The following is an 11,953-nucleotide window of genomic DNA, read 5'->3' on the forward strand; positions in this document are numbered from 1 at the left end:
AGTGCTTTGAAGCAGCACAGCAGCTATTTTAGAGAATATTCCATAGCCCATAACTTTGCCAAAAATCTAATGACACGAACAAAACTCACACTTCATTTGTTAGACATGTAGATAGACTCCCATACCAAAAATAAGCAAAATATCTGGAAGCATCTTATAAACTTCCGGAAAACTGTTATAGAGAAAATGTCTAAGCCCAAGCACCCATAACTTCTCCAAAAATCAATGGACCAGAACGAAACTAACACTTCAGCGGTAGTCCATGAATGTACTCTCACATACCAAAAATCAGATCAATATCTGAAATTGTTGCGTAAAAAACCTCCAGCAAACAGGATGTCGGGCGGACAGTCTGACTACTACACTTCAACACCGAACACCGAAAATCAGAAGTCACCGTTATTTCGAAATATTTTTCGGGTCCCGATATTGGTTCTTCTTTGTTTAATGTAAAATTTCATTGTTAATCCAAACTTCGTTAAACCGAAGAAATTGTTAATTCGAAGTGATTCAGTCGGTTCCAACACTATAATTCGCACCTTATTAACAATCTTTAATCCGAAGTCAAAACTGCAAAATACTGAGCGTTATATTGCACACCTTTGTCGTGGCTCGTCAAAAGCCGATATTTACACCTTTGTCGTCTGCGCAAACGCCGGTGTTCAGAGAGACATCGCATATTAGTTAATTTTTTTTAATTAAGTTCCGAAAATGTATTAATATGTATGTATGTCTGATAATTTGTGCTATTAATTATATTTTATATGTTCTGTAATAAGACAAAAATAAAAACAAGAAAAATAATCGTTTTACTCCTCTGTTTGTTACAGGTGGAAATCTATTGCTATCTGACTAGTTTACGCTTTTCAGTAAGCGTGTAACTGAACCATGCGAATTCCACAACATTTCATTTTTAACAGAATCAAAGAAGTCTTCTGTCAAATGTTTATTTCGAAGTTTTTTTTAACGGTCCCGACGACTTCGAAATAACGGTGTGGAAGTGTATATGCCAACCTACCCGGGCATAACAAGTTAAATTTAGCCCAAGAAAAATAAATTATTGAGGACAGGTTTATGATAAGTTTCTTTTGATATTTACAGTTTGCATAGGGATTCAAAAATTAAATTGCAAACTTCTCATACCTGTTCTGATTCACACACACATTAAGAAATTACATGTATAACCACATATCCAAGAGATACTAAGGCACAGATATACATTAACAATGCCAAATTTAAATATATCATTACAACAATCTCATGTAAGTATAGTATGCAATTTATACAATATATGGAAATATACATAAGATTGTACAGATCATTGAAAAGAAAACTTGTAGTGTGACTTCTCCATATACTTTTGCCCCACCACAAAAGCATAGTTAAAAAAAACTTTTGGTTTGTAAAATGCTCTGTTAATGTGTACCGTAAATAGCTGTTACATACAATTATCTTCCAAAACATATTTTTGGATCAATTAATAATGATCTGATCTATCCAGTCTAAACAAACAAATTCACTTCACCATATTATAACCATATCGGCAATAACCCCATACATTTTATTACAGACAATATTATCAATAATTTACTTTAATTTAACACTGGAAAGAAACACAATTCAGTAAGAAGGGTTCCATTTTTTTAACAAACAACAGAAGTAAGTTTCTAAATTTAACATTTTCTTGAAGAAATCATACAACAAACTGTTATAAATTATTGATAAATCAAATAAATCCCCTAAAAAATATATCTTATTTTTAAGCAGAATGATAACTTCTCAATTCCATACATGCCATCTACACATTGTATTCACCCATTATCGCCACATTCTTAACATGAGCTAGGAAATCAGTTACATGTAGTCTACTCGAACTCAGTGACCCGTAGCCTGTTTGGCTGCAAGGATTAGCGGACGTAACGTTGACAGCTCCATGGACTTGTTCAAGAATGGGTGAGCAAGTAGGTCGGCGGCATTGGCGCGTTTGTCAACATCGACTTCAAGAGATTTATTAAGGAAGTCCTGTAACTCGGGCGAGAGTTTCTCGAAGTTCTTTATGTCCGGTTTCCCTTTGGTCGCAATCTTGTATATGGCCTTGAGAGGAGTCTCGTTCAAGTACGGGGGTTCGCCCTCCAGCATTTCAATCACCATGATTCCCAAACTCCAAATGTCCACCTTTTTACCATAGTGTTTTCTGTAAGAATGAATTTTCATTTTTATGCTTGAAGTACAATGTTTTTTTAAACAGTATTTTTTACTGTAGTTCATATTCCTTTGGGGGTAAAGTACAATGTCTTTCTAACCGTTTGATCGATGTTGCACTATACGGGACTTTTGGGGGTGATTTGTCCCAAAATTTAAATTGGATGATTTGAGGTCGAGTTATTTAAAAACATTTAGTACAGATATAAATAGTTTGAAGTTGCTATGTCCATTTAAGTGAAATCTGTATGAACATATATAGTATTTCTGCTTTTATTTATTTTTAATAAATAGTTATTCAAAAATTATCAATCAAAAAATACTCTTTCACTATTAATGTAAATTTACTTCAAGCTAAAATTCCCAATATCGTGCAAATCGGTCATGTTCCAAAAATGGTAAGCAAAGACTCTGCTACAAAGCACAGAGTGGGAGACTATAACATCTACATGTACTTAACATTTCTGTCACAGATACAGCAGTTGGACACTGATCACTGTGAATGCAAGATACCAGCATAGAAATGCTGAATTGAATGTATGAATCACAAATCAAGTATTCAGGATGTTAAATACGGTATAAAAACCCTATTTCGCTGCTATTGTTTAATATTCAATCAGCGTATGCACATAATAATGCTCAGTTCCTGATGTAGTATGAATGGAACTTACTAAAAACTTGCACCAGAATATGACAAGCTTTAGGGTGAAAATGTCCACTCAGCTTTACACGTATATATCAGATTGAATATTGGCAAACATACATCAATATTTTCAAACTTATATACGTGAGGAATTATTGAATATCTAAATGACACAATAATGCATTTATCTGTTATGCGTAAGTCATTCTTTCAAAGAGCATATTGACTTTTGATTGAACATTTGGAAACAAAACATCATTCTGAAAAGAGCTTTGCTGTAGCTTACTCAATCAAAAATTCAAGAGGCAGTGAGAGCTGATTACTCATACAACATCAAAGGGATAGTGATGGTATTTATTAAATGATACAGTGGAAAACACTTAAATGATACGGAGAAAAACACTAGCATGCAAAATATTGCATGAGACTTCTTGTATTTTTGACAACAGCTATCTTAATTCATGTAATTTAATTTAAGACATTTTAATAGGAAGATTTGTAAAGGAAAGAAACAACAAGAAATGTATCTGTCAGAAACACTATGTCCCCTATTGCGCCGCTTTAATGCTTTTTTTAAACCTTTTACCTTGAAGGATAACCTTGACCTTTCACCACTCAAAATGTGCAGCTCCATGAGATACACACTCAAAATGTGCCGCTCAATGAGATACACATGCATGCCAAATATCAAGTTGCTATCTTCAATATTTCAAAAGTTATGGCAAAATGTTAAAGTTTGGGAAAACAAACCAACAGACAAACCAACAGACAGGGCAAAAACAATATGTCATAAAAATAAAAAGTTTCAATTGATTGTGCATCAGTTATTTAAAAAATAAGTAAATTTTAGTTTTTCCAAAACATTTGCCAACACTTATTTTGTGTGTGAACTGTGTTGGGCACTTGTTTTAAAATACAAACACAGTTTTTTGGGGCAAAAGGGTTTGATGTTTCCTGCTTATTCATATATCTGCCCTTATGAGGTTGAGAAAGTACTGCCTACCTAGAAACAACTTCGGGAGCCATCCAATATGGTGTTCCCACCATTGTCTGCCGCTTTGACTGCTCGTTGCTCAGCTGTGCGCAGAAGCCAAAATCAGTCAATTTTACTCTGCCATTCATGCCCAAGAGCACATTGTCACTTTTAATATCCCTGTGAATAATGCTGCGCTCGTGCAGAAATTCTAGCGCCCTGAGACACTCGCGGGTGACAGCCGCAATCTGTCCCTCCTTCATGACGGTCTCCGTGACAACGTCTGTGAGCGGCCCCCCATCTAGATACTCCATTATCACCCAAAGTTCCTGGTTCTCATCGACAAAATAGCAGTCCAGGAAGTTAACAATGTTCTCGTGCCGGTACGTCTTCATCACCTCAATTTCCGTGATCAGCAGCTCCTTCTTTGGCTGATTGTTGAGGTCCATGATTTTGATGGCGACCACATCCTCAGGGTTGGCCTTTGGCTTTGCCATCACTACACGGCCCGACGCACTAAAAGATTAAACATAATTTATATAATTTTGATGGCAGTCACTTTTGTCCTTATTGGCAAGTGTCTAGCTGTTATTAGTCAGCAAGATACTATGAAAGATGAAAGTATCAGCGTTATTTTAACGTTTTAATCGGGAGCCAAAATTCAGCCCAATTTCTTATATCTAACACAAATTCATTGAATTTATATCCCCCACCAAATAAACTTTGAATAGGGAACGGTCCAAATCTCATGATATACAGTAGAATCATTAAATGTAGGGCAATAATTAACCCTTTCTAAGAAGCAAAGTAAAACAGCACAAAGCCAGAACAGCCTGCGAGTTACTTGCAGTCATACAACATCATCGTCAAAAAACATCATACAACAAGGGCTGCTTGTAAAGCATGCATGCCCCCTATATAGGCTGTCAGTTGTAGTGGCAGCCATTGTATGATTGCGTTTTCTATCACTGTGACCTTGACCTTTGACCTAGTGACCTGAAAATTAACAGGGGTCATCTGCCAGTCATGATCAATGTACCTATCAAGTTTCATGATCCTAGGCGTAAGCATTCTTGAGTTATCATCCAGAAACCATTTTACTATTTCGAGTCATTGTTACCTTGACCTTTGACCTAGTGACCTGAAAATCAATAGGGGTCATCTGCCAGTAATGATCAATGTTCCTATGAAGTTCCATGATCCTAGGCATAAGCATTCTTAAAGTTATCATCCAGAAACCATTTTACTGTTTCAAGTCACTGTGACCTTGACCTTTGACGTTGTGACCTCAAAATCAATAGGGGTCATCTGTCATTCATGATCAATTTACCTATTAAGTTTCATGATCCTAGGCGTAAGCATTCTTGAGTTATCATCCGGAAACCATATTACTATTTCCAGTCACTGTGACCTTGACCTTTGACCTAGTGACATGAAAATCAATAGGCGTTATCTGCCAGTAATGATCAATGTACCTATGAAGTTTCATGATCCTAGGCCTTAGCATTCTTGAGTTATCATCCGGAAACCATTTTACTATTTTGAGTCACTGTGACCTTGACCTTTGACCTAGTGACCTGAAAATCAATAGGGGTCATCTGCCAGTCATGATCAATGTACCTATGAAGTTTCATGATCATAGGCCTAAGTGTTCTTGAGTTATCATCCGGAAACCCTCTGGTGGACGGACCAACGGACGGACGGACCGACGTGCAAAACAACATACCCCCTGTTCTTTGAAGGGGGGCATAAAAACAAAGGGCAATAACTCTAATTGAATAAATTGTAATGTTATGATTCTTGTGCATGACACTTCTCCTCATTGATATCTATACCGGTACACCTATGAAGTTTCATGTTGATATCTTATAGAGTTTCTGAGATGTAGCCCAGAAAAAAATAATCACAAAAAACAAACATAGGGCGTAACAGACGGACGGATGACGCATATGCCTTATTCTATATCCCTTCACCTTTAGCGGTGGAAATAAGTGTATATTTTTCTCAAATGACTCCTAAAATTTACAATACAGTAGATTCCACTTAATTGAATATCGGATATTCAAATAATTCGGTTAATTGAATAGAAATTGAAAACACCAAACCATTTGCATCTCTTCCTGTTGAAAAAACTCCACATATTCTGATAGCAAGTATGGCTTATTTCTGTTAATTGAATAGCCAATTTTCTATTGCACACTATAATCCACACTATAATCCAGCAAAGAATGTCACAAATCACCAAGGATACGCATCGTATCGACGATTTTGACAGACACGCTCAATCGACTGCCTTTGTTTTCATTTCACACTATGCATGTATGCAGCGTCTGTCAAGCGTCACGTGACTAACAGGTGTAGTATGCGAGCAAGTACAATGCAAACACTGGAGTTTCTGGTGTGAAGTCAGGTGCAAACTTTCGAATGCAAACTGTCGAGTAACACACTTCAACAGTTTGTTGACGCTTAGAAACAATTAAAGAGTTTGTTGCTGATTAGAAACAAACTGTTGACGTGTCTTGCTTGACAGTTTGCAATAGGTGATGGAATGTTACACTATATTCTCAGTTTGTGTTTATAAACCTACACAACTGCGTCACAGTAAATCATATCTAAACATGATGTCGAACAATTGCAAACGCGCACATTTGTCAAAACATCGCAGTCTTAACACTGCTGATCATGTTTTCACAATAACCAATATTAAATCCAGTATTGACCAGATTTTCCGGTAAATCAGTACACAGTACATTATCTGTTTCAATACTAAACTACCTGAAAGAGCGTTACGTCAAAGATACTGCATTCTCCATGCTACAAAGTTTTCCTTCGACAGTGTATATAGACCCACGCTAATTTTCGCGCGCTTTTTACCAGGACAATACATGAGCAATAAATGTTGCTAGCGTAAGCGTTGGGTCAGCAATAAAAAAAAAATGGGAAAAATCATTACACGCATCGTATGGCGTGACATTGTAGATTGCTGCATAGTTTTCGCTAGCTTTTTGTTGGGGGCAAAGGAAATACATGTGGACGTTTTATTTAAAGCTTGAAAGTGTGTTTTGGATTACAAAATTTGTATTCTCTTTTGGGAATGCAACAAAAATTTATATTATATTTATAATGAATTCAATATTAAATTCCAATATTAACTTTTTTTAAACGCTTTACTTGTCGAAACGATGTTTTGATTATGCATGAAAAGCACAATTTCCAGGATTATTACACCCGATTAGTGATAACATTGGAAATAAAACTGATTCCGCATAACTGAATACTCCGGATAATTGAATATTCGGACGTGACAAATGGGCTATTCAATTAAGCAAAATTTACAATACAAAGTTTTTACATTCATGTTTTTCAAATAATTTATATCGTCAGTTCATCTCCCTATTCAGCTCTATTACTGAGATGATTCGCACTGGAAAACCTGCTACATAGGACTCAGGGTGCAGGATCAACAGGGTTCACTGGGGTTTACACACGGGCTGGACGGAATTAAAACACATTGTAAAGAACTTCTTTTTTGCAAATATCTCAAGTTATTGAAATATGTTTTCAAAAATCTTGAGTGCATACAAGACAGTTTTTCTTGCAGTTTGTGCAGAAATCCTAACATTTTAGAAAAAATTATTGAATCTGTCTGAAATCGGTGCCAAAATTTGATGTTGCATGCAGCATAATAGTGTACAAGTATATAAATGCAGTACACATCAAATTTTTTGCCTAGAACACAGGCTTATTAAACAAGAATATCAGTGAAACTGATGGATGCTCCCGGATGATGCGCTTTGTCAATCTATGTGTTAATAACCACCTAAAAAAATCTATTATCAGCCTCGGTGACCTTGACCCCAGTGACCTCAAACCTCATCAAAAGGTAGAGGTCTATGCAAGGTATCTACATGCCAAATATGTAAGAGATCGGTAAAGTATTGAAGGCAATATGAGAAACGGTAGCAAAAGTGTGACGGAAGGAAGTCTATTATTAGCCTCGGTGACCTCAACCTTGACCCCAGTGACCTCAAACCTCATCAAAAGGTAGAGGTTCATGCAAGGTACCTACATGCCAAATATGAGAGCGATTGGTAAAGTATTGAAGGCGCTTAAAGAAACGGTAGCAAAAGTGTGACGGAAGGAAGTCTATTATTAGCCTCGGTAACCTTGACCTTGACCCCAGTGACCTCAAACCTCATTAAAAGGTAGAGGTTCATGCAAGGTACCTACATGCCTAATATGAAAGCGATTGGTAAAGTATTGAAGGCGCTGAAAGAAACGGTAGCAAAAGTGTGAAGGAAGGAAGTGTATTACTAGCCTCGGTGACCTTGAGTCCAGTGACCTCAAATCTCATCAAAAGGTAGAGGTCCATGTAAGGTACCTACATGCCAAATATGAAAGCGATTGGTAAAGTATTGAAGGTGCTATGAGAAACGGTAGCAAAAGTGTGACAAAAGGAAGTGTATTATTAGCCTCGGTGACCTTGACCTTGACTCCAGTGACCGTAATCCTCATCAAAAGGTAGAGGTCCATGCAAGGTACCTACATGCCAAATATGAAAGCGATTGGTAAAGTATTGAAGGCGATATGAGAAACGGTAGCAAAAGTGTGACAGAAGGAAGTGTATTTTTAGCCTCGGTGACCTTGACCCCAGTTATCTCAAACCTCATCAAAAGGTAGAGGTCCATGCAAGGTACCTACATGCCAAATATGAAAGCGATTGGTAAAGTATTGAAGGCGCTATGAGAAACGGTAGCAAAAGAGTGGCGGAAGGAAGGAAGTAAGGAATAACATACTACAAACTGGCTACTAAATGCTCCACCGAAAATATTTTCGGGGAAAAAATAAATTAATTATGATGTTTTTCACGTTACCATAGGCCTCATATAAACTTGTATGCGCTAGTTGCACTAGTTCTAAATTCTTCAGAAAAATTGTTTTAAAAGTTATTGGAAAAAAATCACCACTCACTGGTGGGCTGACATTCATTAACATCCATTTGTGAGCCCCATAAAGCCACTTGATCCTGCACCCTGGGACTGATCAAACTAAAAAAAAGGGGGGAGGAAGAAAATAGAATGATGTGACGATTACAACATTGTAAGACCGGGATAAAAATCTACTAAATTAATATCCTACCCTGAACCAACACTCTTCTTTGTATCATACTTCTTGAGAGCATCTCCAGGACTGCACAACTTTTCTGAAACAACAAACAACTTATAAATATTGCAGAATACACAAACAAATACAATACAATTGTTCAGTGTCCATTCATCAGGAGTGGTAAAATCTTTTGTCTACATTGTATGGATAGTTCAAGGACAAATAGTTGAAATATTGTCAACATGGTATTTGTTGTTGTTGTTGTTGTGACATGCATTATACGACAAACAATTGTGAAGTGAAACAGTGTAATACATACTTCACTCTTTACAAAAAAATACTCTCATTTTAACCTGACAATTTTAAAAACTATATGTCTGATTGATCTTTCCATTTCACCCAGTTCTTAACCAGACTCTTCAATTGGAAATTACAAACCTACCTACCACATGGAAAGTGCGCATGTCTCAGATCTCTGTAAAACATCCATATTCACCAACCTATTCTTAGACTTAAGAATAAACAAGATAAGTTTGTGAAACACTATGTCCCCCCTCCCCTATGTCACCACTCAAAATGTTCAGCTCCATGAGATACACATGCATGCCAAATATCAAGTTGCTATCTTCAATATTGCAAAAGTTATGGCCAATTTTAAAGTTTGACACAAACAAACAAACCAACAGACAGGGCAAAAACAATATGTCCCCCAGTATAGACTGAGGGCCATAAAAATAGACTTTGACTCAATAAAACTAGTTTGGTGAAAAAGGGGTTAAACGCATGTGCGTAAAGTGTTGTCCCAAATTAGCCTGAGACTGCACAGGCTAATCAGGGACGACACATTCCCCCTGTATATTTTTCGTTTTAAGAAAGTCTCTTCTTAGCAAAAATTAAGTGTAGGCGGAAAGTGTCGTCCCTGATTAGCCTGTGCGGGCTATAAAGGCTAATCTGGGATGACACTTAACGCACATGCATGAAACCCCCTTTTCACAGAGCACGACTCAATTAGTGTTTTTGTCATTACTTTTAGACTTAAGTCTAAGATTGGTTGGTGAACACTGGGCCTTATTTGGTGAACACTGGGCCTTATTTGGTGAACACTGGGCCTTATTTGGTGAACACTGGGCCTTATTTTTGTCAGTTTTACCTCAACATTATACAAAAAGACCATCCTCAAATAATCTTTACAGGTAAGCTTCTTAGCAACTATGGAATGTAGGCCTAAGGATTCTGTATGTTAGGCCTCGGAATTGAAACTTACATTTGCGTTGTGTTCCCATTTAATACTTCTCAACAAACCAGTCAGACTGTGTGCCGTGCAAGGCACTACTTTCAAGACAGCTGCAAACACACTGGGAAGTGTTGGTCAGTTACATGTAAGTAAGTTGACAATACATAAAAACAATAAGCTATTGTTTTACACAGAACAAACCTTTTAAATTTTGTTATACAAATATCCTGACAATTTGAAATTATTTCATTCTTTGGCATTTTCTATATTAGTATAAGGACATTAAGACTGATACAACACATGTTTATTTTAATATACATTTGGACACTATTCCTCTTTTTCTGCTGACTATATTTGAGTTAATTCACATTTAGCCTTTATTGGTGTAGTCACAGTGGTTTAAAACTATGTCTGACAGAGAAAATCTGTCCGTTTATGTGTACAGTCATCACAGATGTAAAATATCACATGTAATTTACAGCCATATATGGCTTACCACTCTCATTATATTATTTCACTTACAAGTCATTTAATTACATAAATCATTATTTTAACAAGTTTGCACTTCACGCATACTTGAGAAATTTATTCTCTGTATGACCAATGTCATTAACAATTACTTTGTATTACTTGAAGTGTGCAACGCTTCTTCCTCATAACGACTTGTCATCAACTGTTTTAATACACAGCTTTGATTTCCATTTAGTGTAAGTAATACAGGAGCTTTCACTGACTGTGATCAGTGTGTATTCTGTCTTCAACAATCTAGCAAATGGCTACACATTTACCCATTTTACTTAATTCCCTGACTTTAACCCCAAGATTTTGTATAAAAGAAAGTGGGAGGAGCCTATTTTCGAATGGTGGCTGTTTTCACAACATTTTGAATTCAGACACATTGAATCAAAATTAAATGAACCAATAATTAATAACAAAATTTTAAATTGCAACAATAAATCTGAGTTGCATGCACTATAAAATCGTTATTTAATAGTTCATTTTCAACTCAGGACTCGATACCAATTTCATGTTAAGTATGAAATATTAAATCAATTTAAAGAAATTTGAATACAAAGTAAACAATTGACCATCATAATGTGATGTAAATAAAGCTGCTCGTGGAGTGCCTATACATGCCAAAAAGCATGGATTAATTTATATCTCAGCATGTATAATACCTCCTCAAGCAACCAGATTAAGCCATAAACCCATACCACTTGAATGTTTACCCTTTGCATGCTGGGAAATTTGTTGTCTGCTAAAATGTCATCTGCTGAATTTCTAAAATTAGCATTTTCTTTGATTTTTTTCAAAGAATACTATCAGAATAGCAATCAGTTTGGATCCTGATGAGACGCCACATTCTGTGGCATCTCATCTGGATCCAAACTGTTTGCAAAGTCCTTCAAAATTCGGTTCCAGCACTGAAAGGGTTAATTGACTCTAAGGCAAACTAAAGTTTAAGAAAAACTGGTCAAATAGTCAAATTGAGAAGTATTTGGACAGAACAAGGCAAGTTTGGGCAAGGCTTTGACACAGAGATACAACCTTGAAAGTATGACCTTAAAGACAGTGAGCTGGGTTTGGTTATACAGCAGACAAGCCCTATAATTCAGTGCTGTATTCTGAAGATTGATCTAGACGTTTGTACAGCTAAACTTATATTACAAGTAATAGCCTTGGTTAGTGCTTTAAATAAAAATTGTGATTGTGTTTTTTTAGTTTTTTGTGTTTTTTTAGTTCTGCCAGGGCTATTTCACAGCACCCCATGGTTTAAAATGTTTTCCATGCTCCA

At 36.3% G+C, this 11,953-nt stretch overlaps 1 protein-coding gene across 2 annotated transcripts in view; it reads right to left on the bottom strand.

The window, feature by feature from the left end:
* Nucleotides 1-1,472: 1,472 nt before the first annotated feature.
* Nucleotides 1,473-11,953, bottom strand: part of LOC127877443 (serine/threonine-protein kinase PAK 1-like) — a 29,404-nt gene continuing 18,923 nt past the window's right edge. For both annotated transcript variants that reach the window (XM_052423339.1, XM_052423327.1), the window contains exons 6-8: nt 8,958-9,021; nt 3,849-4,334; nt 1,473-2,194 (exon numbers count right to left, since the gene is read on the bottom strand). In XM_052423339.1, coding sequence (XP_052279299.1) covers nt 1,876-2,194; nt 3,849-4,334; nt 8,958-9,021 — 869 coding nt within the window. In that variant the 3' untranslated portion in view covers nt 1,473-1,875. The remainder of the gene's footprint in view (nt 2,195-3,848; nt 4,335-8,957; nt 9,022-11,953) is intronic.

This window comes from Dreissena polymorpha, chromosome 1 (genome assembly GCF_020536995.1).
Source record: "Dreissena polymorpha isolate Duluth1 chromosome 1, UMN_Dpol_1.0, whole genome shotgun sequence".
NCBI lineage: Eukaryota > Metazoa > Mollusca > Bivalvia > Myida > Dreissenidae > Dreissena > Dreissena polymorpha.